Source organism: Battus philenor, unplaced genomic scaffold, assembly GCF_028537555.1.
Source record: "Battus philenor isolate CCGP_79_NKW_IND1 unplaced genomic scaffold, ilBatPhil1.0.hap1 SCAF_20, whole genome shotgun sequence".
Taxonomy (NCBI): Eukaryota; Metazoa; Arthropoda; class Insecta; order Lepidoptera; family Papilionidae; genus Battus; species Battus philenor.
The window spans coordinates 5,409,875-5,435,476 of record NW_027181683.1 but is presented as its reverse complement, the minus strand read 5'-3'; the positions used below and the strand labels follow the sequence as shown (position 1 = coordinate 5,435,476).

Genomic DNA, 25,602 nt, shown 5'->3' with positions numbered 1-25,602 from the left:
ACCCAAAAAATCCTTAAAACTAAACTAACATAAATATTTAATACAGAAATGATTACATTAATATTTCGATTATTTTAGATAATAAAACATGGTTAAGCATACATGTTCGTACAACAATTTTTATTTACTAACTAAAAATGCTTGACTTAGGAAGTTCATGTTTTATCAACCATAGAACATGAATGATGCTTCTAAATAAAACCATAGTTATTTATTGGTTAATAATAAATGACAATAATTGGTCTTAATACTATATTGCTAGCATAGAAATTCATTTGATTATTTCATGTTGCAATAGCGCCTAAAAAGAAAGAGTTAGGAAATAATGTTGATTAATATCTTTATCGATTGAGCAATAGCAAAATAAATAGAAGTAATTTGTATTTTTCAAAGCGACACGATCAAACGAATCTCTTTTCATGATATTTAATCATGATTTTTCACTGGATTGGAAGGCCGCCAAGCTCTTAGGTATCTTCGACGAACCCTCCATGGAATAACACAAAGTTTCATACTTTGGTTTGGGTTGCCTTTCAATACGCATAAAAAAATTTATTCAAAGATGTCTGACAGCGACGATTCTCGATCGGTTGCTATATTAGAATTATACTTTAATAAAGAAGATGAATACACTAAAGGTATTTATTTTAACACGTGTAATAAACTTAAAAGGATAAATGTTTTAATTTGATACAATAACAAAAAAACAATATAACGGCAATATTAGCACCGAAACCGCTGTACCGCGCCTTAGGTATGCGTATCGAGGCGGGGGTGGGGGAGTATCGGCCGCTCTGTTTCGTCAGTCCACCGTCAATACCCGTGGCGGCAGCAAGGTAAAGGGCTTCCATTACTACCATAACAAAATGAGTGACACGTGCAAAATTGTTAATTGCCAAGCTAAATTTGTCTATAGTAATGTATATCGATCAGTAAACAATGTTATAATTAAGTTAAGCAATAAAAATTGTGTTTTATTATTAAGATAAGATTTGCGGATTAAAAAAAAAACTATAACAGGGTTTTAATACATTTATACAATATAGACGCTGTTTTACTTTGATGTTAAAACAGAAAATTTTATCACAAGACTAATCTGTTTTAATTCAATTAAAAGCTCAAAATTAGAACTTTTTGACATTACCTACATGCACTGGTAATGAGCTGAGTTTTTTGCCAGTTTGTGTAAGCCATAATTACTGACTTCTTTGGAATATATTTTCACATAAACCCAGCGGAGTTGATTAATGAACCCTTTAAATATAAAATATTTAACTATTATCTATTTCGTTTTTGTAGCTGCTAGCTTACATGTATAAAATTGTAGCTACGATGAGTTGCTATATAATATTCGCCGGAAAGAGCTAATAGTTACAATCATATAAGGATACGTTTACATTGATACCAAAATTTCAGTCCACATTTGTCTACAAAAATCATATGACGCATATTTTCACAGAAAAAGGAAAGGTTTCTAATTTAATTTTTTTTATAAGAAACAACGAAATTGACTGAAAAAGAGGTGCCATATGTAAAAGCATCATCATTTTTAAACAATTGTAAACACCTACCCGTTTTAGTGGTTTACAAGTTACGTTGAATGAGTTCTATATTAGTCCTGTCCACCGAATAGCATATAGGAGTAGATATGTTACGTGATAAAGGAAAATATACCAATAAAAAAATTTATTTGTCTTTCAAAATGTTTCGTGAATGTGTTTTTAATATGAATATCGAAAAGTTTATGATAGAAACATTAAACACTGGTTTTAAACAATTTTTAAGGCCACATTATAGATGAACAAAAGGATACAGAGCATAAACTGCTGGTAAATGATGGTGATTTTTCTTCATTAATTGATTTTTATTAAACAATGCATATATTGTGATAGTAGTTAACATATTTTATATACAACTCATGTGTCACAATTTTAAAACAAAAAAAAAACAAATTCATTAAAAGTAGGTATTTACATCACATCACATTTAACAATAGTTTTTACATCTCAATATCATAGTAAATATACATAACCAACCGGAGATCAAATATTTAGATGTATGATTACATAAATTTTAAGTTTTGGTTTTTATGGAAAGGACTTCTGTATCGAAAAAAAGTTGTAAAACAAATAATCATGTGTGAAGATACACTAGAAATACTCTCTTTTCTTTTTCTTAATTTATGTATTAGTAATACAATGAAGCCATCTCCATATCATAGCAAAAAGTAAATTTATGTAAATATTCATTGGGATATCCGATATCTGTACATAATATACAATAAATAACTTTTATAATTAAACTCGGTTAAACCATGACACTTGTTACAATAGTGGAGTTTCAAGTAGTTTCAGAACCAGCTGAATATGCCCAATCCCATAAAAGTGATGAAATTGATTCAATTTGACTGCAAGTCATTAATTAAACTTACTATAAATACGCGTTGGACTGGTTTAAGCGGTCCGGAAAAAGCCTAGCTTTTTAGACCGAAATGCTTACGCTTTATCCGGGCGTAGGGCCCTATGTCCGGGTCCATAACGAAGTCGTAGAGCACACTAGACCAGCTCGTGTGCTGAGGTAGATCGTCGTAAAATTCAGCCGCTATACGCTTCACCTGTGAACAGTTATATTTATTTAACGGACGTATTGGAAAGTCTTATTTATTTAAAAAAATAATAATCTCCGGAGAAAGTACTTGAAAGCTTATATTGTTACATTAAAAAAAGATCAAAGAACGTTTTGCAATATGTATATAAACACACGTAAATTTTTTTTCGCCTGTTTTTCTCACGTCTGAGACATTTATCATTTTCTCAGGAGGTAGACTCGACGTCAATTGGAGATATAATCTTTTGATTTGAAAATAAAATGCAATTTAAATGTAAATAAACTGATATCATCATCATCATTTCAGCCGTCGGACGTCACTAAAAGACATTGGCCATCCTCACAGACTTCCATTAGATCCATGACGCTATTCTCGGGATTTCTCTACGATATCGAATCAGGTATAAGGGGATGCTTAGATTAGCAGATTGAAGTGTCAGTGGACAGGCTGAATAGCACACTGAACAGATGGCTGCTGGAATTTTATGGTTCTGGAGTGAAGACTACCTAGTGGTAAGCATAGCATTGAACATCTAGCCACAAATTGTATATATGGGCTTGTTAAGATCAGAAGACGCTGGATGTATGTCACTTTTAACTGGTTAATATACATTAATAATTAATAAGAGCAGTCTTCCTAGTATTTTAATTTAATAATCAATACTACTTGATCTCTGGTCATTACGGATACTTCTGAATCAATAATAATGACGTTAAAATTTTCAAAATTAGCTAAGGTTTTTTAGTACATAAGACAAGCTTTTTTGCCTTTACTTGTTTCAATTATAATTATCATTTCCTTGGCTTCAAAATACTACTGTCAGTGTTTGAATGTACTTGTTAATGCTTATGTTACTAAGTGTATTATTTGGTGACGTTAATGTTCACTAAAGTACTATTGCTATTATTAGAGGAACCGGAAAATAAAGTTGCTTTCTTGAGTTAAAATCACACGACTACATTTTTAACAACTTTTTATTTTTTATCCTTCGTTATCAACACCCTTTTGTTATCTAGTATACAAATTTTGAGATGTAAAATATGTCGTCAGAAAAGACATTACTTTCCGGTTCCCCTAATATATTGAGATCTCAGTTCTAACCTCTGGCAATCTCCTGCCAGGCACGGCGGGGAAGTCATGGTGCTCGTTATGGTATCCCACGTTGAACGTGATCCAATTGAGCGGCCCGTAATACGAGTACGTCTCGAAGCCCTTGCGGAACATGTAGTGCTCGGAGATGAAATGGCCTGAAATTATGTTAACATTGAATTAATCCTCCTCGCGTCGTTATCTCTCCCGGAAAATCCAAAGCTAATTCTTATGGTTAAATATTAAGGTTATACTCACCTGCCACGGGATGGATGCCCATGGCCATAAACGAACCAAGCAGCAAGTACCACAGCGCTCTCAAACCTGCAACAAAGACACTTGTTCATTTGCTTATTAGATCAACGTTTTTATACACCTGTAGCGGTCACACTCTGTATTGCTGTTCTATGGCTACAATACATTTTTGTTAAATGATTCTTGCCACTGCGTCTCTATTCATATGACATATGAAATATACGTTACTACGATCACTACTGGCTTTTAGAGATGTCTTTATCTTGTACATGTAAATTACTATATAAGCCCATCTCTTTCGCTATAATTCTATAGAGAAATAATTGAAATATGCGAACTAGAGAGTGATTATATCTTTTGCAAATATATATATACACACACACACACATATATATATATACATATACATATATATATATATATATATATATATATATATATATATATATATATCTTGTCGAGCTACCCATCTCTACTGGCTTTCATTTACCTCGCCATTAAAAAGAACGTGCTCGTGCTCGAGTGGTAACTCATTTCCACTCGCTAGTCGCGTATATTGATGACGTCGTCTTTAAGGAACAGATACGTGTTTAGGTTGTAATTTATCTTCGCCCGCAAAAAGCATATATACGTTAATATACGTACTTCTGGTACTCACCAAATAACTTAACGACAACAGCATCAAAGAACAGCTGTATGACAAGGTTGATCAGCTCGAGGGGACTGGGCGGCTTTGGCCGGACAACCAGCGGTCGCAACGAATAGAAGAACGGCTGCAGGAACAGCCAAACCAGCTTCCCGCCTGTCGTGCAGAACAGTTTCGCTTCCACCAGTGTCGGCAGGTCCACGTCGATTACTTCGTCGCCTTGGTACTGCAAACAAATATTTTTTTTTTTATTTTATGCCTCCTACACAAATTACTAATTCATTTTGAGTATATAAGTTAAAAAAACCTAAAAATCAATTTCATTGTAGTGAGAGAGATGCCATTTTTTAGGCTAACAGAATTCATAGAAGTCAAGTAAGGGATTCTAAGGGAAAGAGAGAGACAGTAACGTACATTACCCGGCGATAAATATTGCACATCGACCTTTGGATAGAGATAATCGGCTAATTTCGGCTTCGTAGAGCGTTATCTCTGTCGCACGACTGACAAAAAGGTTACTTAGGTAGTTTAGTTAGGGGCAAAGATAACACCCGATGTCGATGTCCAATATTTATTGCCGGGAACTGTACCTCGCTGCATTCGATTGCCAATACCGCGAACGTTACCTAATTTTAACTGCCACGTATCATAATCTAGACTGTACTTAATCTAAAAGTGTTATTTCAATAAACACTTTTCCTTTACATTGTTGTCCTGGTGTTTTAATTTACTTAATTCAACCATGAGAGATTACATACGGTATTTAAATCCACACATATTGCTTACAACTATTAAAGCTATTTATGTTTATAGGGATAAAATGCTTAAAACACTTTTTAATATTACCCCATAACTTTACTGTAAGGAAAGTATATAATATTGGTTATAATTAATAGTACAATAAATGGTTCATGTCTCGTTTTATTATTAAGTTGAGCGAGTAAATATTGTTTTCAGTTTTAATCAGTTATTAATAGATTCACTGCCATCGTCTTGAACATGGGAGTCAGTCACGTGCCAACTTTCTTTTTAGTTGTTTATTTGTTTTAAAAAGGTTCAAATGTTATTAAGTACCATTTTCATATGTAAGGTAATTAAAAAAAATTATAAGAAATCAAAAAATCACGCACCGGCGCGAGACGGGCATTGCGACAGGAATTCTTTTTATCAGTTCCGGGTCTTGCTTGCGGGCGCAAAAATTAACTAAAAACCAATAGTTCGCCAACGAAGTTAGGACGTTCAAGCGCAGCGCAGACACTAGCATTTTCTTTCGCGCGATGCCGGTGTCGTACTGGCTTATAAAAGTTAGTTGGCAGACATCTCGCGCCGGCGCGAGGCCAGCACCTCACCATACATGCCGCGTCTCGCCCCGGCGCGAGACCGGCAGCTAAGTTGTTAACATTTAAATATAAATTAACCTAATTAAAGCCAGGGGATGTGCGCCTACGATAGGCATACATACTTAATTTTGTACTATGTTAAATTAAGCTAATATCTTATGTATTGCTGTTGGCGTACCTATTTGATATAAATAAATATGTACCAAGGAATAGTATAATTTCTTTACTTTAGATAATTGTTGTTATTAAGTATGATTTGATTTATTTGCTAACACAATGATTTACGTGAAATAAACTGAAATAATTTTGATTTCGTACTTAACAAATACAGTTTACAGTAGTAAAACATAAATAATAATAACTTTTTTAAAGATAATTAATTTGTTTACCTTAAAAAGAAATTATCTGTATGTATATAAATAACAATGGAACGCCAATATGCGCAAAACTCGAGAACGGCTCGATCATTTCGGCTTTATTGTTGTATGGTTCTTTTAAGTCACAAGGAAGAATTACATGCGGTCATAACGGTCTAACAGCGCTAGCCCAGCAATAGAGGACTTTAGACTCGCGGGTTCGATTCCTGGGATACAGTCTTATATATAATTCACATTGTGTTTTAATCATACAATGTCACCGTTCACAAACAAGTTTCTAGAGGAAAGGCAGTAGCGTCCCCTGCGTACAATAATACCACACTGCAATCGCCAAATCGCCTACCAAGCGTGGCCATTATGGTATATAGTCCATAAATAAAGGGAAGGTACACCTTGCAGTGATCGTTTTTTGGCTGAAACGACGATGCGATGCAAAATACATTATAATTTTCGATAGATATCAAAGCAATCTTAATAGTTTTTAAAATAATGAACATCATAAATATGTTATGACATTTGCAAAAGCGACAAAATAAAATATTTATCATAGTTTCGGTCAGTTTTTTGTAACATATGTAAGTATAAGTTTTTGGTGGTAGCATCGAACATGTAGTTAACATAATAAATCGACAATTAAAATGTATATTGAGTTGAGTGCTTTTTTTTCATTTGGCTTTCGTCAGGTTAATCATTTTTGAGGGGAGTAGTGTGTTGCTAAAACACTAACTGTTCGGACATCTAATGGAGCCATAGATGTCTTATATGTAAATAAATAAATAGAGGATTTCCACTACAAGATACTATTATTACGAATAATATCGATTAAGTCTCAATAATCCCAGAAACGAATAAGTAGATGTTTTATATATATATATGTATGTATATATATTTTGGCTATGTTCATTTTCTTGTGATATTTTCCTTTCCCACTTGTTTGTAAACGTGATATATCATCGACATTGCAGCTGTTCGGAATAACCCGTGACTTACAGGACAATATATATAGTCATTTCATTTCTTTTTACAATTAGCTACTTACAATACAAACAAAGATATTTTGAATTTGAAAATGTAGAACTGTCAATTTTGAGATGGAAAACAGAGGTAAAGAATGTTAAGTAATGGGTGATCAAAAACATATAAATTAACGCATGGTTAACACTTACTCTGTGATGTTCCAAGTGGTACTTCTTAAAGCTGATGGACACGGGGACACCGATAGGGAGATTAGCGAAGAATCCCAGCAGGCGGTTGTGGAGTGGTCGGTTGTGACCGAACGCCAAGTTATGAGCCAATTCATGGATTGCTGGGAACAAAAAAAACTTTCGATATTTTACACAGGCAGATGAGAAGTATATTATTTTAGATTTTATGTGCGTTACTCTCATACTAAATAACGTTAAGGCAATTATTTTTCTCTGGTACGAAAATGCAACAAGGATTATGCCCAACTTCTATCCGTAGTATTTTTAGTCGCACCTTGTCTTAACTGTGGACCTTCAAACTGAACACTATTGCATATTCAAAAGCGTTGACCATATGATCAAATGCCCGAGAAAAAGCTAGAGCTTCTAATACAGTGGTTCCCAGTGTGAGGCCCACGCCCTACAAGAGGGCAATTTGTTTTTGTAAAAATGGACTCGACACGAGTTTAACGCTTTCGCTTCAATATAAAAATTATTTGTTTCATAAGGGTACAATTTTAGAAAGGCTTTTAGGTGGGTCATGGCACAAGAAAGTTTGAGAAATAATGATCTAATCAATTATGGTAAAATTAGCGCAGAATAATCTCGTGCGTTACGGCGAAAGTTTCTTAAACGTATACATATACGTGTGGCATCACACAGTATCGAAAATTGTGCCCAGACTAACTTTCGTATATATCCGCGCTGTCAAACAAAAGCCAACATGAAGAGGAGTTAAGACTTGATTACTAGCTAAACATCGTATCAAATTTATTATGAATTATCTTGGGTAATGGTAGCACAGCGGTAGAGGACTGAGATTTGCGATTGTAGGTTGCGAGCTCCATGCCCGGATAATCATAAATAGCTTATTTAAGCCTTCATTATTTAGGCGATAACTACTCTGCGCATACCATAATTCTACACTGCGATCGCCAACCCGCCTACATGGCAATTGTGCTATATTCACCTATTTCATACTATATTTAAGTATGTTTCAGGGAGATCTATGCCTTGTAGTTGGCGTTTATGGGCTGAATAGATTCGCATCAAAAGATTGCTTCGTTACTATAACTGCGCTAGTTAAGAATATACAACTTGGTTTATTTTTCCTTAACATCTTTCTGCACATGTTGGTTTGACAAGAGCGATAGAGAAAGTCTGTAGATTTATTTATTTTACAATTTACGGAATGTGAAACATTTTACCGTCAGAACAATAGTCGTAGGTATTAGTATATACGTAAGTAAGTAGTATATATGTAAGTGTGTGTGTGTGTATTAATGCTATTCATATGCGTTAATGATTATGATCAGTGCATTATAATTTCGCAGTATAACCTATTCATAGAGAGCGATAGTATGCAGTTAATTGTTAATTTTTAGATAACCCTTATCGGATATGCCCAACTTAATGCCACTCCAGTGATATTCTATTGTTACAAGTATTGGCGTCGATAAGATAAAGGTATATTAGCCATAATACGTTTTACGTAAATCTCTATAAAAAATATAATAAAAATCGTGCTCGTAAATTTATACACAAAGAATATTAATGTTTTAACACACGTTTTGAAAATGAGAAATAAAAAAAATATTTTTACATAATGTTTAGGTATTTAAACGGATAAAAAGTCTAGAAAGGAGTTTCTTACGATCTCTTATCTTCCCCATTAAATTGGTGCTTTAACAAATGAGTTACATACATAGATCTTAAGACTACTTTGTTTGTTAATTTATCTTACAAAGAAGCTCTTAATATATATATTAAAATCTTATACACGGCTAGAACAAAATTTGAATTTAATATAGAGCATTCATTTAAATAGTAAGCGCAGCATAGGACCTCCACCTACCAGGTAGACAGCCGGTTTTGTTACGGTCGTCGGAAGAAGATGTATGCAAGGCTGCTTCGAACTAGACAACCTCATTGGAATAACGTGGTGGTCTATTTCAAGCAGTTGACGTCCTATGGTTGAAATGTGACTCCGAGGAGCGAATGTCTAAACGGCCTATGAGCTTAGCATCAATCGCAATCCGACAGTAACAAAAAGAGCGGTCGGAGCTGAGACTAGAGAATACCCTCGGGTTTAGTTACTGTTAACACGTTCCATGCCACGGCGATTTTTTAAGATTTTCCATTCAGGCCACTTGGGGCGTATACGACCCACACTTTAAAAATAAAACAATTTTTTTTAATACGTATGCTTTACACTTTTCAATATTGCAAAGCTACAATTAGCGAAAAAAGTTATAAATTTTAATATGAATTACGTACGCGCATACGTGATGTGAAGTTATCATGTTCGACCCTACACTTCATTTTTTAGGAATCCTTTGTCCAATGAGAACCGCAAATGACCTGAACGGAATGTGCAGCGGGGGTCGTACACGCCCCACATGGCATGGAATGTGTTAAGAATTTTAGGCACAGCGCCTGCAGGGACCTGCCACCTCAAACCCGGTGTTGCTATTTATGTCAACGGATAAATAACAGCAGACTTCATCGTATACAAGTTACATTATAACTTTATAGTATAAAATAAACGCTGGTAGAGACTGGAATGACCGGATGTCGTTATGGAATTATTAAGAGAATTATTGCGGCTAACGTCACTTCACAAGGCGCTGGGGGAATTGGCTAAAGATACCCCTGCAACATGAGGCGACAAAGGACGTCTACCGTCCAAGGAGCAAGCGCACCTTGGATGGTAGACGTCCTGTGGTTTAGGTCTGATGTGAAATACATAAGATAACATATTCACCAAAAAAAAGCTGAATATTTTTGGACAACATTCTTATGTAAAATACAATTTCTAGATATTAGATATCAATTTATTCAGCGGACATTCGTTGAAAATATCAGTAGATTTTTTTACCTACCACGGACATGTATTGAAAATATATACTTGTTTATCGAAACAGATAAAACTCAAATAGCGTAAACAGAGTAAAGTAGGTCAAAAGTATTTTTTTATAAATATATCGATTCATTATGCCATGCTAAATTGCGATAAAAAAAAAATAACTTTAAAATACAATGAACAGAACTCACCCAACATGAGCGAGTGGTTAATAACACCACCGAAGCAATAGGCGACGAGAAGCAAAACGGGCCAGTTCATATATTGAATCAAGGGAAGCATCATTAACTGCATCATCACCATCGCCGTCACCACCCATTTGAACAAAGGATCGTAGCCGTACAGCTTCTTGATCTCAGGATATTTTTCTGAAAAAGAAATTACGTGTTATTCAATTCTTGCAAATATTACTAAGAAAGTAAACCAAGAAGCAAGGAGGTTTTAAAACAATAAAACTTGGTAAAATGTCATGAATGTTTCTTTTTTAAATCTTTAACCCCTTACCCTGTCATTTGGCTCAACGAAACTCGGGCCCAAGTGTTACGCGTCAACCCGTGGTAAACAGATAAGACTGTTGTGCGAGAAATGTTACATCAATGCCTCTGACATATACACTTTTGCATGATACTGTTGTTGTGGTAATAAACTCTAATACCCTTTCCATTTTTTGTTTATTTGTAATCGACAATCTATTCACGAGCCAGGTTCGTTTTGTTTAAGTTTGACCCGACGACCTATTCACGAGCATATTGACAAGCCACGTCACATTCTTGTTTGGGCTAAAATTTTCATCACATCTGACTATTGATTTTGTAGCGTCAGGAGTTATAGACCTGCCGCAGACTAATAAAAATAAATAATCAATGGTGCGTATTGCAGTGATCACTTTATCGATTTTATGTCTTAAAAATATACAACCATTACTTATAAAAGTATATTTAATAAGTGTAACACAAAAGCACAATTTCTTAGAATCTAGAAATAGATTGAACTCATCTCCAACGGCCTGGTATTATAAATATAAAAAGATATTGTGAAGACCTAAAAAAACCCTCTCTGAGTGAACTTTTCTCAGATCAGAGTGCGGTTTGAATCTACGTAGCATTAAGTTGCAGGATGCCATTACTGGGACTCAATTTGCAATCAAATTACGCTCTTTTGGCGTTCTAAAGACGTACACAAGCGGTCATTGCAAATGGTACTAAGTAGACAATAATCTAAATAAATGAATGACTAACCTATAAGATGTACATTAATCTATTATGAACGCTGTCCAGCGAATATATTACGGAATACAATAACCTGTCATCAAAATAACCACAGCAGGACTAATGAATCGCTTGATTGAAACAATGAACTGTAATTATTTACTAATTGTGATGGATGTTGAGCACCTGAAGGAATAAGGAATAAGGAATCTCATTTAAGGAAGTCGTAAGTGAAGACCCGAATTTACATGACGGCCCTGAAAAAGTTTCACAAAAAAAAATTGTGTATACAACGTTGGCGAGTTATGATTCGATTTGTAAATTCGTTGTAAAATATTTTTCAGCAACTCCTCGCGATCTTGATTATGTCGTCGATCTACATATAGAGGGTTCTACCCACGCCGCGTCTACAGGCTTGTGGTCGCAACTCGAGAACCTTTCTGCCCAAACGGCCGACGCCGTACGGTCAGTGTGTCCTGGCTACTGCTACTTCAAACGATTCATTCTCGCAGCGAAACTTTAAGGATTGCTCTCCCCGTTGCTCTGAGTGATTAACCTTCTTATGGGGCCTATTGTAAGCGACTACGTCCCAGATCGGGATGTCACACACAAAATCAAAGAACTTAGTCTTCAGACATTGCGTTATTTTATAACAAATCAATCTGTATATAAAAAACTAGCCTGCAAGAGTAGTATTTTTCTCTTTTTCATTTATTCAAAGATAAGAATTACTTTACATTTTGTTTAATTTACTAAAATACGTAAAAGTAGAATAATCTTATTTCCCATACTGATTATAATATTAGTTTATCTAAACGCCATTAGTTGTATTACATTAAAAGCTCTTTATCGTATCACTTCGATAACATCGATTCTATTGACAAGCGATAATAATGATAGGGAATTGTTTGAAATTTCATGTGTTATAGGTGACATTGTGATTAATTCGCAATGTCATATTGGCGCGTTATAAATATTAATTATAATAATTTTGTCCTTAAATTTCCCTATCTATTTTTTTTTGTAGTAATCAGATAATTCTAATAACAATTAGGCGTACGTGACCGTAGGTTTGATAAAACAGTACATAAACCTATTTTATTTTTAAATTTAAATGTATTTTGATGCTTCACTGTTAATAATAAATTGATTTTGTGTGAACAAAAATTTACATCTTTATTAGATATAAGTTGAAATTATAAACATTTATACAATTGGTGTTTGTTATTATGTGTAATTGATTCACTGACAAAATTAATTTGTTTTCAAACAGAACTGTTTCTTCTTTTGGAACAAGTTTTTATATCTTAAGTATGGTACGATGAATTTTGATATTTGACATAGATTATCACTGGCTTTTAGGAGAATATACAACATATATTCTCATAATAGCCAGTGAGAACAGTCGAAACCGTAATATATATACCTTATGTACAGATTAAAAAGATGGCAAAAGAAGATTAACGTTATAAATATTCATATTTATATCAATACGACGTAAATTGAAAAAATAAGTACTTAATTACGTTTTACTCACGATTTCTATAATTTTATTGACACGTTTTCTTGTCACTTTTTACTTTATATCATTTTTATTCGGAAAACGAGCCATCGCTGTATTTTACGTAACAGACATTTTATAGCCTGATGCCTTTTTACCTAATCAACGAGTGTAATGATTTTTATTATTAATAATTAAAATGCGGTAGTGTAGGATCATCATATCGGCTAATGGACGCCTTGCAAGGCTCAAGTTTCCTCCAAACATAGCCTCGATGTCCGCTCTTGCGTAAAATCGAACATCGGAAATTAAAATACGTTTTGTTAGTTTCGAAGCAAAACAAACTAGTCTCATCCGAAAAATGTGAAACGTTAGTTATGTACAAAAAAAATTACTCAACGTTGCTTATTTCGAAGAACATAAAGGTTAACTATTTCAATATTATGTTTACGTAAATATATATAATGCTAAATCTGCTTAATTTCACTTAAATTTTTGTTGTTGTGGAGGACAATAACCTTGTACAATACAGAAAAGACAAAAACTAGAGATCAAAGCCGTAGTTTTTCTATAACGTTTTCTTTAGTATTAAAACGTTATTACATAAAGTTCGTCGCCGACCGATATGATATTAAAAGAATAAAATTAATGATTATTTCACATTTAGTAAAATTTAATCCTTAAATAACGTCTTCACCGAAAAATTAAGCGAAATCGACGACTTGTCGTCAAGACAATCGTCGTCGTTTCAGCCCATAGAAGCCCACAGTAAGCCATGGGCCTCCAACAATTATCTATGGGGGGGGGGGGTACACCATAATAGCCACGCCTGGCAGGCGGGTTGGCGATGGTACACAGATGACTTTGCTTCTTTGCTGGACTTTTGAAACTTATTTATGAGCAATGGCAATCTTATATAATTAAAGCACAGAGAGATAATTATATATAATATTTTATCCCAGGAATCGAACCGGCGACCCACGATAGTAAGTCTCAGTCCTCTACCGCTGGGATACCACTGCTCAGACAATGAATACTCTTAAATTATTTGAAATCATTAATAATGTAATAAGCCGTAAAAAAACAAATTTTACATACCTAAAACTAGATTTCATTAAACTAATTTTTTATGGATAATGTACTGAAGGCTGATATTCGCAAGTTAAAAAATTGTTTTTTTTTTGTGCTAAGGGTTACACTGTAAGTGACGTCCACCTACAAGGACAGATGACCTTGTTAAAGTCGTCGGAAGACGCTTACTGTTTTATTGGAAATCTATTGGAGAGTGTTCAGCAGTGACCGGAATGATGATTATCATTAGAGTGAAGAGATCAGCTGGTTTATGAATCATCATCATCATATCAGACGAAAGACTTCACTGCAGAGGCTGCTTCCATATACCGTCTAGCGCTGCCCGCATCTACCAACTTCCCGCGACTTAAACCATGTATGTGCTTATAAGTCAACGAGTAATAAAAATATTTTAGTGCATAGCCACTATATTAGTCATTTTATTTGGCTTTTATCAAATTGTTAATGCGGAATGTAAACAAAAGAAACAATATGTTTAGTCGAATTCCTTGACAAAAAATCACTCTCCTTATAACAATAACCTAATCAATAACCGAATAATATGATCTCGATAAAGTTTATCTGTGTGACCGAGAAGTCCTTGGATAATATATATAAACGTATCTTCTTTGATAAACAACCTCCGTTTTAGCTAGTCTCGTAAAGAAAGAAGCACAGATATAAATTGAACGATCAGAAACCAAACCAAGTGTATGTTTGAATAAAATAAGAAGTGGGCCATCAATTCAAAGATATTTCAACATCATCAATTTAACCGTAAGATGTCCACAACTGGACATAAGCCTCCGTCAGAGATTTACAAGGACCTATCTGGTGGGCTATGCCGGTTATTTTCGGTTCACAATTTGATTTCATAGAGAAATCCCGTACAATAGGCCCTTCATAGTTCGTCAAGCGACTGTGAGTTTGTCAATAAGGCCCGTGATATGAACAGTTAGAGGCTATTTACATTAATGACTCAGAAGGCGAATGGAACATCGGCCACAATAATTATTATACTTGAGGTCGGCCTTCTTATGATTTTTTTTATTTCATTGACAAAATATTTTTACCCGGTGTCAATTACAGTCGGCCATTTCAAAATTGTAGAACACTAAAGGTATTACAGGCTTTACAGAAACTAAAATATTTACATTAAGAACACAGTCATATTAAAGTAGAAATTAGAAAGCGGTATTCACATTGAACAGTTGAAAAAAGTGAATTTCAATAGTGATTACTTAATCTATTAGTCAAGAGGCTTGTCGACTGCGTGAAGTCGATAAGACGCTATTTATTTAACGCGTATATACTGTAATCACGAGTGCTCCCTCGGAAGCCACGGATCGGGTACAAATTCGATGTACATCGGATTGGGAGACAGCCCTTATGACCAGCTTCAGCTTCTTATGACACCAAGAGGGAAACTTGAATGGAATATTTGGCGTGATCACAAAAAGGCTAACTTTTTGTGATCACGCCAAATATTTAAAACCACCATTTGAAACGCCTTTAGCTTTCCGATTCAAGAGGTTTTTTTTTTAATTTTTCTTTTGCGTTCAATTTCGGGTAATATGTCTTCTTTTTTTCTCCACAGTATCTTTCACGCTTTTTCTTTCTTTCATCCATCATAAAATCTTTCACTCCATAAGCGTTATTGTCATTGAACTATCGCCTGTTTATCGCTTTACTGTTTTAGTTTTGTGTTTTGACTTTTGTATCTTACATTTTATTACATTCTATAACTAATTTATTATTATTCATCTAGTACTTTATTAATCTATTCTTAAATATTTTTCCATTCTCTCAGTACTTCAGAAATGGTGGGCAACACTCATAGTCGCCCAAAAGTGAGGCAATACATTCACTGTCTATTTCCTGCACACATTCAATTTCTATATCTTCTGAATCGGGACAGCCGGTGACTGATTCAAGGTCTCCCAAGATGAAGTACCAATCGGTTATGATTAGATTACAAAAACAGTTTTTTCAACTAATTACAAATATTTCGAAGAGCGTGGCTGAGAGAAGTGTCGGTTTGAACTCTAGCAACGATTCTAACATTTAGGGGTGAACTGACTGATACTTTCTGTGACGTAGGTATGCAAAAAGCCGTCATTGTCGGCGATAGTGGCATGTGATCTGGCTGCGAATTTTTATAGTTTAATCATCATTTTAGCAGTAACATATAGATTTTTAATAAGACCTATCGTAAAAGACCTGCATTCACATTACAACGCCCATAACAAAGTAGTTTATCCATTTAACTTGTTGGTGCACGACCCACGCTGCGCCAGCCGCTCCATGGTCTCTACTCTAAAACCTAAAGGCTCTCACGGACACGTGTTCTACGCGCTATCATTTGCCAATCCGTGGGTTACTTTGGTTCGTCTACAGATCTTCCTATTCCTGATACAATTTCGTAGAGAAATTCCTAGTACAGCCCAGTCCATTGCTTGCTGTATAATTTGGTTCTTATATCATTTGGTCTTTGAATTATTTCAAAGATCGAGATAGTGTTTCGGTATCAAGAAAGCGCGGAACTTAAAACGAGTAGCATATATTTTTAATCAAACATTATCTACAGGTACAGCGTATCTACAGGTGTATGCCTAGTGTAATTACTGAGCTATAACTACCTTCTCATATCACAAGATTAGGTTAATTTATTATAGAACTATCGGAACCCCAGTACCTCGCTTTACGTATGCACGCAGCAAGACGGGGTAGTATGGGACGATTTGTTCCCTCAGTCCGCTGTCATCGCTTAAGACAGCGGCTCTTATGCACTTATTCCTTAACCTCCACCTCACCACAATTTTAAATACACAGTATAATGGAGTCTATAGCACGTATAATACAATATTTTGAGCAGAATCGTAACTGTTATAAATACCTAAATTACATGTCACAATATTAGTAATATTTGTCACAAATTTAGTAATATTATTTTAGTATCTATTCCATATTGACTTAAAGTAGACTTTGTAAACACGATTCCTTTTCTCACGATGCACTGTCAATAGTTACATTACTTAACTCCAATTTACAGAGCGGCGCCTGCACGCGAATGAGATGTATGACGTGTTCTCATTGTCATGAACATGTATAGGAATTTTACTTCGAATATATTTTGTACAATAGCACTTTCATCGACTTGAGCCGGTACATTGTTTATATTGTTGCTATAATAATGTATCATACCATATTATTTCATAGCATATTTGCTGACTATTCTTTATCTATTTAGAATTCAGATAAATATTGTTTTGTAACAAATATTCAATATTACTTGTAATAATTTCTAGTGTAATCTTTTTTAAGATCTTAAAAATAAAAATCACCGGATTAGGAGACTGCCCAGCACGTATGTCGCAAATGTATATAACCGTAGAAGTTTTACGATTCATTAACACACAGCAAAGACAATGGAAATGTGTGACATTATTTCGTCCTACTGGAATCATATTATTTGACTATAACTAAATAAGTTTTGCAGTTCAGTCATCGAGAAGATTTCAAAATAATTTTCTTTTAAAACACCTATTTAATATCTTGTTATTAATATTAAATTGCCTAGGATCACTTAACGTGAACACTTATGTACGTCATAAGTAGAATGACAGAAGAGAGCCTAATATAACTGAAACTCGGCTCCACATCCGAAACTATAAGAGGACATGGGCTAGGCGCACTCTGCGCCCTGCGACCCCATATCCGCGGAATCTGCAAATGCCATTTGGGCAGCAGTGAGAGTCCAATAATAAAAAAAAAGAATCAAGTTAAGTTCCCTTGCGCCGTCGTCAAGCCGTCGCGATGGTCACCTAAAACGTCTTGCGCATTATGTCACTTTAAGGCGTAGTATATATTATTAAATTCCACGTACTTGTACTCACGTCACGTATATCAATGACTAATTCTAACAATGAACGGAAAATAGATAAGGAAAAAATAAATACCCTTAAATATTTTCACTTCTTTGCAATCAGCGGAAATTATTAAAAACATGTTAATTTTTTAAAGATATATAAACAACAACATTATTAATTAGCTATTTAGAGTATAATAATTAGGTCACTAGATTGCACTTATTTTGGTGTCGACTTTAATCTAGAGAGTCAAAATCTTTAAAACTATTCTAAACCCTTGATGTCGCTTGCGATTTCGGGAAGGCAAGTCCTTGAACAAAGGTGGGTGACCAAAAATTCATCACCATACACTGCACAATGGAATATATTTTAACCCACAACAAATTGTCTCACTACTTGTATTTATGATAAAGGAATCTTTCTTGATTTCTTCATCCATATTGTTAAAAAATTATGTTTTATAACCAATAAACTGATTTATATTAAATTTTTAATGATGAGGAAAAGTACCCTAAATTCCACATAAATTACATGTAAAACAGATTACTATCTACATTGTAAATAAAAGCGGTGTTATATTAATGAGAGATAAGAGCTGTTCTTGCTACATGAATACACTTTTAAATAAAAATATTCTAATTCAATGCTGCAATTAGAATGGATTTGTACAATATAACATAGCTGTTATTAACTTTGACTGCCAGATGTTGGCGAAAAAACAAGGATGTTTCAATTAGCTTTGTAAATTACATACCTATTCCTAATAAACCTGTTTAAAATGATATCACTCTCCCTCCCAAATATGTTAAAATAATTTATTTTTTCTATTGGACTGTGACTACCAATAATTTCTGGCAATACAAAGTCAAAATGATTTTACTCCATTATCATTACATAATCTAATATTTCTAAAACTATACAAATATTTTTATTTGTTGAGCAAAAGAGCTATATATTCTTCCATTTAAAGCAACTATAGACTACACTAAAAAAGAATACACTAAAAAAGTGTGTTAAAATATTTCAATCTAAATAGAATGTCTATTGTATTATACATGTATAAATAAAATGTTATACGATAAAAATAATTAAGAACTTGTGAATTTTTTTGAAAATTAAACGGTTAATACAATATAAAGTAAAATTTGATACAATCTGTTTTTAATTTAATTGTATTGCTACAGATATTATCTACTTCATTAGCAATATATAATAAATGTGATAATGTTCTTTAATACTTTCAGCATTCTCACATTACACATATTTCCTTATAACAAGAACAATCAACTGTTCACATTGTTAAAAAAAATCATGAATCTTTGTAAAGCACCTAATACACTCCAATTAGATTTTGTTAGTATTCATTATGAAAAGCAAACACACAATGAGAGATTAATTATCTTGTTAACATAACAGCAACTCATTTAGTGAGATATGTTAATCAAAATATGATTCAATTATAATTCTTATTTTTTAGCTTTTTTTATCTATTATTCAAATATATCTAAAGTAATTATTCTAGAATACATCCTTATTAAAATTAAGGAATGATACAAATGTAAAAATTCTAAGAGGTTTCCAAATTAGAGCCAGTGTCTTAAGGAACCATTACATGAAAGTTTATGGCTTTCTAGAATTTATTCTCATAAAACTCATAGTTACTTAAAATGATGCAAAATATATTAAATTTAATTTACTATTTTTAAAACAGGGTGGTTAGATACTCTGTATTAAACTAAAGCATGCACATCTGTTTTTTTTTTTATTTTTTTTTCTATGATAAAATCTATACATTTCTTCAAATCATTGGATACTTCAATTATTGTTCATATAATAATCTATACTTCTTCAAAAAATACAGTTTCCTTTCTGTGTTTTGTTCTGACATTAATTAATTGTAATTTGTCTGTTTTTTTAATTATAACTACGCTTTATTGTTGTAAAAATTATATATTATATGAAATGAGTACTTGCTAAAGGTTTAACATCAAAATGTTTTAGGTAATATTAAATTTGAAACATTAATAATTCTTTTTCCAGTTCTTTGCTTGGTGTTTAGGTCTATAGTAAATAATTATAATTGTATTCCCTAAAAGCTAAATTAATTACAATAATGTAGTCCTACAATACTAGCTAGTATTAGGAAATGTAGACAGCCACATCAAGTAAAATGCAAAAATTTTTAGATGTTTGATATCATATAAAACCATTGAAACAATCCAATAGTTTAAAATATATGCAGATTTAATATTATATTCGTGATAACTATTAATTCAGCAGCAAGTGTGTTAACACAGTCAAATGAATCAACATGGTTCATTAATATTAATGCATAAACTTTAAAAAAAATTGTAATTTATTTTAGATGATTCAGTTTAGTTTGTGTTATAAAGGCGTTCATACAATTTTAACACAAGATAATTATTTAATTATTTGTGTGCACAAATCATCATTTTAATCATTAGGTGATTTGTGCAAACAAGAGATATTTTCGCTCAAATCAATATTTAGATTTATTAAATAATTGTAGTTCCGATTAGTGTGACATTTGAAGTAAATAAATGTTCACATAATAAATAAATGTGAAGCATAGACTTGATTATAGTGTGTATTAATTTAAATTATTGTATAAATAATTATTGTAAAATTATTTCAATATTACAAACATGAATGAGCTTAAAACAAAAATATAACAAAAATGTCCCGAGTTTAGGTAAATATATCATTAACATTGACGAAAAGTTAACTAAGCTTTCAAGATTAGTTAATAATATTAATACCTATGCTTGTAAGCTTAGTGTCAGATTCTATTTTCGTATTATTGAAGTAATCAAACGTTGAGCGGTGACGCCCAATATATTAGAACTAATAATATATATAAAATAAATAGAAAAAATAAAACCGGTTATATTATACTTTTCATTATAATGAGGAAGAATTCAGATAGAATGAGATTTTTTTGTACGAACAGGACCGAAACTTACCTAAAATGATCTTCCGGCGGCTAGCGTGTGGCTCTTCAGTATGTACCCACTCAAAATCATTTCGTGAAACATGGGCTCCCATTTTAATCACTACTTATTATAGCACTATTTTAAAATTGACTCATAGTTATTTATATTTTATAATATATACTCAAAATCAAAAACTCGCTAAAATAATTTATCACTTTATTTAACGGCACGTGACGTTACCGCGGACTAACAAGACCTACTCAATCAGCTTTCCAAGTTTCAAACATAAATGTAACGACAATGTCAATGTCAAATAGATGACAGTGCAAGGATCATCTTTATTCAAAATCGTTGATATCGCAAAAGACTTAACTCCACACAAAAACAGTTTTTGGAAGTTTAATAATCAATGCTTTGTAATAAACTTCTTAATTTTCATTTCTGTGTTAATATCTGTATGTTGAAATCTAAAACTAGAAGTCGAGCATAACAGGATGCAACTACCTTCTCGGTCATAAATAATTCGATTTCACATGACATTTTTTCGAGTATTAGATGTAATGATATTTGGTTGTTTTCGTAAATAAGGTATTTATGTGGTCGTATCTATATCGCGAAGTTGCTTTATCGCAAAAATTAAACCATAAATAAAATAAATATTCACTTAAAATTTAGCGCTTATTTGCTTTATGTAAATTCGAACTACATTGATATGTGTTATTGTGTTAGACCGTTAAATAATTTGTGTTTAATTATTTTTTAACCATGCCTTAAAATTTACTACCGATATTTATGTAATATTACTATAGACAATTTTTATGTCGTGTATGTTTTGACAACTTCAATTTTTAATCTGTTCTATGAATGTTATATGTTGTCTGTTACTGTTCACTCCCTCCACCATAAGTTTGACAGGTGATCCATCCATAAACAATAATTTGTCTTTCTGAAGTTTGTATCTGAACATGGCGGTTGGTAAAAATAAAGGCCTTTCCAAAGGCGGTAAAAAAGGTGTTAAAAAGAAGATGTAAGTTAGGAATATATATATTTTTGTGTAGAGAATGTAGTGTTTAGTGTTTTAAATTTGTAAATTTACTTTAATCATATATGATTACTGAGATGTTAAAAGATAAAGTTGTCTCGTGTTAATTTTTAGCTCGAACAATACTTAACGTTTTAACTTTCTATAAATTACCTACGTTAATACTTCATTAAAAAGGATTTTTGCTTTACCTCTCTACAATTATTAATTACTATACGTGTCCACTTTTTGACTTGGTGTTTAGGTTAAGACATTGTACAATATCTTTTTCAGAGTCGATCCGTTCACCCGTAAGGAGTGGTACGATGTTAAGGCACCGTCTATGTTCACCAAGAGGCTGGTGGGAACTACTCTTGTCAACCGTACTCAGGTAATTTGTTACGAGTGAACATGAGACTGCCGGCATTTAAAGCATGCGGCACTTCACTCTATAAATTATTTTAAAAAAAACCTTTTGTATTGAACACGTGGGTGTTTGAATTTGCGTAAGTGTAGATTTCTTAATATCTCGTTCTTAATTCTTCCCAAAATGATGATCCACCTAGCTCGCAATGACACAGAACTGATGAAAACATTTGTTCCCTTTTGATTTTCTACTGACAGTTTACCTCTCTTTGTTTTATAAAGTTTACTTAATGTGTGTATTACATATAATATTACCATTTCAGGGAACCAAAATTGCATCTGAAGGTTTGAAGGGGCGTGTGTTTGAAGTGTCGCTAGCTGATCTGCAAGCTGACACTGATGCTGAAAGGTAAATCATTGTAGTCTAGCTTTTGCATTTAATGAACTATTTATATTCAATTGATGCTTACTGTCTTAAATTGTGGATATATAAACTTCTATCTATAAATATATAGGAGAAAAGTTAAAATTTGTTTGCATTGTCTGCGAAAATAACCTTATTTCTTAATATTATAATGTTTTGATATTAATGATTTACTGAAAGTTTTATATTTGATATTATATATTTAATTTTTCGTAAATAAATTATATTTCGAAACTAATCCATATTAATATTTGTTTCGTTGTATCAGATGAAACTGCTTCTAAAGATATTTAAATGGAATACCCATAAAAATGTTTGGTATTATTTCCAATGGTGTGTCTTATGTATAAATGCCCTGTAATTTTTCAAACAGATTTAACTGCTAGGAATGTTTGCAAAACATCATTTTTTATTTCTAATGTTGACAATGTGCTTACACTCCTATGAAAAGTATTTTATATAAATCACACAATTCTCTTTACACAATAAAAATGTATATTTTCTTAAAAGATATGAATTACGTCTTGTTTGTATAAAGCATTTTAAGATACTTAATATATTTTACAATAGATGGACTTAAAGAATAATTGTCATTATTACAAATAATTGGTGAAATAACCAAAAATTAGAGTAAAAAAATTTAATATGAATTTAATAATGGCTACTGTTGCAGTCCAGCTATATGAAAGTGTTTTATGCCTTTCATATCGTTTCAAACTGCATATAATAATCGCACCAACATGAAATTTGGCCTTCTTATATCATTGCAAGGCTTTTCATGTAGTTGCTACAATATTTACATTGGATGCTTATTTAAAGTTACAATTTTAAATCCATTTTGACAGAATGAAATTAACTTGATTTACAATGTGTTGGAACTGGATTTACTCATAGCAACTATATAGTACCTAACTGACTATGGAGTGTCAGTTAGTAAATATAATATAATACATCAGGTGTCGCATCTGATGTAGTTTTTTTTATTTAATGTGTTGGTCTTGAGTTTGAAGCTGTTAAATCCAGAATGGCTACAGTGCTCAGAACTAATTGAGTATACAGTTGTCTAAGATAAATTTATTGTAAACTGAGTTATATGCCCCTTTAGGAATATTTCTTTTATTTATGAATGGTAATGTTTGTTGTAGGTCTTTCCGCAAGTTCCGTCTCATTGCTGAGGATGTGCAAGGTCGCAATGTGCTCTGTAACTTCCATGGCATGGACCTTACTACTGATAAACTCAGGTAACTGGTTTTGTTACTACTGAAACTTACATAATGTTTAATTAAAACTTGGAGTGTGGAGTAAATTGTTGCAGTCCAGCTATATGAATGTACTGATTTTAGTGTTCATATCGTTTCAAACTGCATAAATAAGTGCTTTAACATTACTGAATGCCTTTCTAAAAGTTTATAAGGGTTTTGATGCTAATGCTACATAACTTTTATGATTGATAAAATTTAGATATTAGTAGGTTCAGTGGGAAGGTTATATCTAGTACTTTTCTAGTTTCCTCTTCCTTTTTTGATACTATAGCTTAAATTTTTTTTATTATGTATAAAAATGTGAAACAAAGTTAGTAATTAAATTATAAATTTAGATTATTATTATGACTAGTAGAGCTTTATGCTATGATAAAATGAGGATTAATTTATAACCATTTTTAGTTAGTATGTTATTAAAGACACTTCATTGCAGGTGGATGGTCAAGAAATGGCAAACTCTTGTTGAGGCCAACATTGATGTGAAGACCACTGATGGGTATCTTCTGCGTGTGTTCTGCATTGGATTCACCAATAAGGATACACTTAGCCAGCGCAAAACCTGTTATGCCCAGCACACACAAGTAAGCATTGTTTTATTTGTAATGTTTTAATGTATTACACAAAGGTGTGATTATGTGAAAAAAGGAAAATTTATTTTGAAGCAAAGGGTTTGTTTGATTGCTCAAATAGTAAAATTATGTTGTTTTCTGTATTAAGTGTAAAACTAAATAAATTTCATTAATTGTTAAGTTTTTATGTAGTGTAGACAGATAATTAATATGAACTTTCATAATAAAAACAGAATGGATTTATAGGTACGAGCCATCAGAAAGAAGATGTGTGAGATTATAACACGTGATGTAACCAACTCTGAGCTCCGCGAGGTGGTCAACAAGCTCATTCCAGACTCCATTGCTAAGGATATTGAAAAGGCTTGCCTTAGCATTTACCCTCTTCGAGATGTTTGTATCAGGAAGGTAATACAAATTTTAATTATTTTGTAACTGACTTATTATTTTTATTTTGAGAATGTTTATAAACTTTAATTATAAATCTAAAAAGTAATTTTTATGAATGAGAATCCTTAATGGATCTATATTTTGGTACAAAATTATGATTTGTGCATAAATATCAATTAGTTGAGAATTAGTAATTAAGGGATAATATGATGACACACTCAGCTCGCAATGACTATTCACATGATGAAATGTCATGTTCCCTTTTGATTTTATATCTGACAATCTGCAGTTTAGATTAAAATATATGAAAATGTAGGGCAATTACTTAAGAATTTACTATTATTATAGGTAAAAGTGCTGAAGAGGCCTCGCTTTGAGATTTCCAAACTGATGGAGCTGCATGGTGAGGGTGGTGGTGGCAAACGCGGGGAAGCTGGTGACAAGTCCGAGCGCCCTGAAGGCTACGAACCCCCTGTGCAAGAGAGTGTTTAAATCTAATATACTTTTAAAAAACTGGATTTGTCTTGTTTTATTCATCTATTATATACAATTCTCGTGTTACGGTATGCGTGATTGAACTCCACCGAAACAACTCGACTGATTTT

The 25,602-nt window shown here is 32.8% G+C and overlaps 2 protein-coding genes across 2 annotated transcripts; one reads left to right on the top strand and one right to left on the bottom strand.

Annotated features, from left to right (window-relative positions):
- Window positions 1-21,229, bottom strand: ifc (delta4-sphingolipid-FADS-like protein ifc). The gene is made up of 7 exons (XM_068765609.1): window positions 20,996-21,229; window positions 10,554-10,730; window positions 7,482-7,621; window positions 4,611-4,824; window positions 3,956-4,021; window positions 3,710-3,855; window positions 1-2,614 (listed from the first exon to the last, which is right to left on the bottom strand). Exons 1-7 carry the CDS (start codon window positions 21,075-21,077, stop codon window positions 2,474-2,476), a joined length of 966 nt encoding a protein of 321 aa, XP_068621710.1. The 5' UTR covers window positions 21,078-21,229; the 3' UTR covers window positions 1-2,473.
- A 650-nt stretch (window positions 21,230-21,879) lies between these two features.
- Window positions 21,880-25,515, top strand: RpS3A (ribosomal protein S3A). The gene is made up of 7 exons (XM_068765672.1): window positions 21,880-21,992; window positions 22,281-22,377; window positions 22,676-22,761; window positions 23,922-24,017; window positions 24,472-24,619; window positions 24,854-25,015; window positions 25,346-25,515. The coding sequence occupies exons 1-7, from the start codon at window positions 21,931-21,933 to the stop codon at window positions 25,487-25,489; spliced, it is 795 nt and encodes a 264-aa protein (XP_068621773.1). The 5' UTR covers window positions 21,880-21,930; the 3' UTR covers window positions 25,490-25,515.
- The last annotated feature ends 87 nt before the right edge of the window (window positions 25,516-25,602 follow it).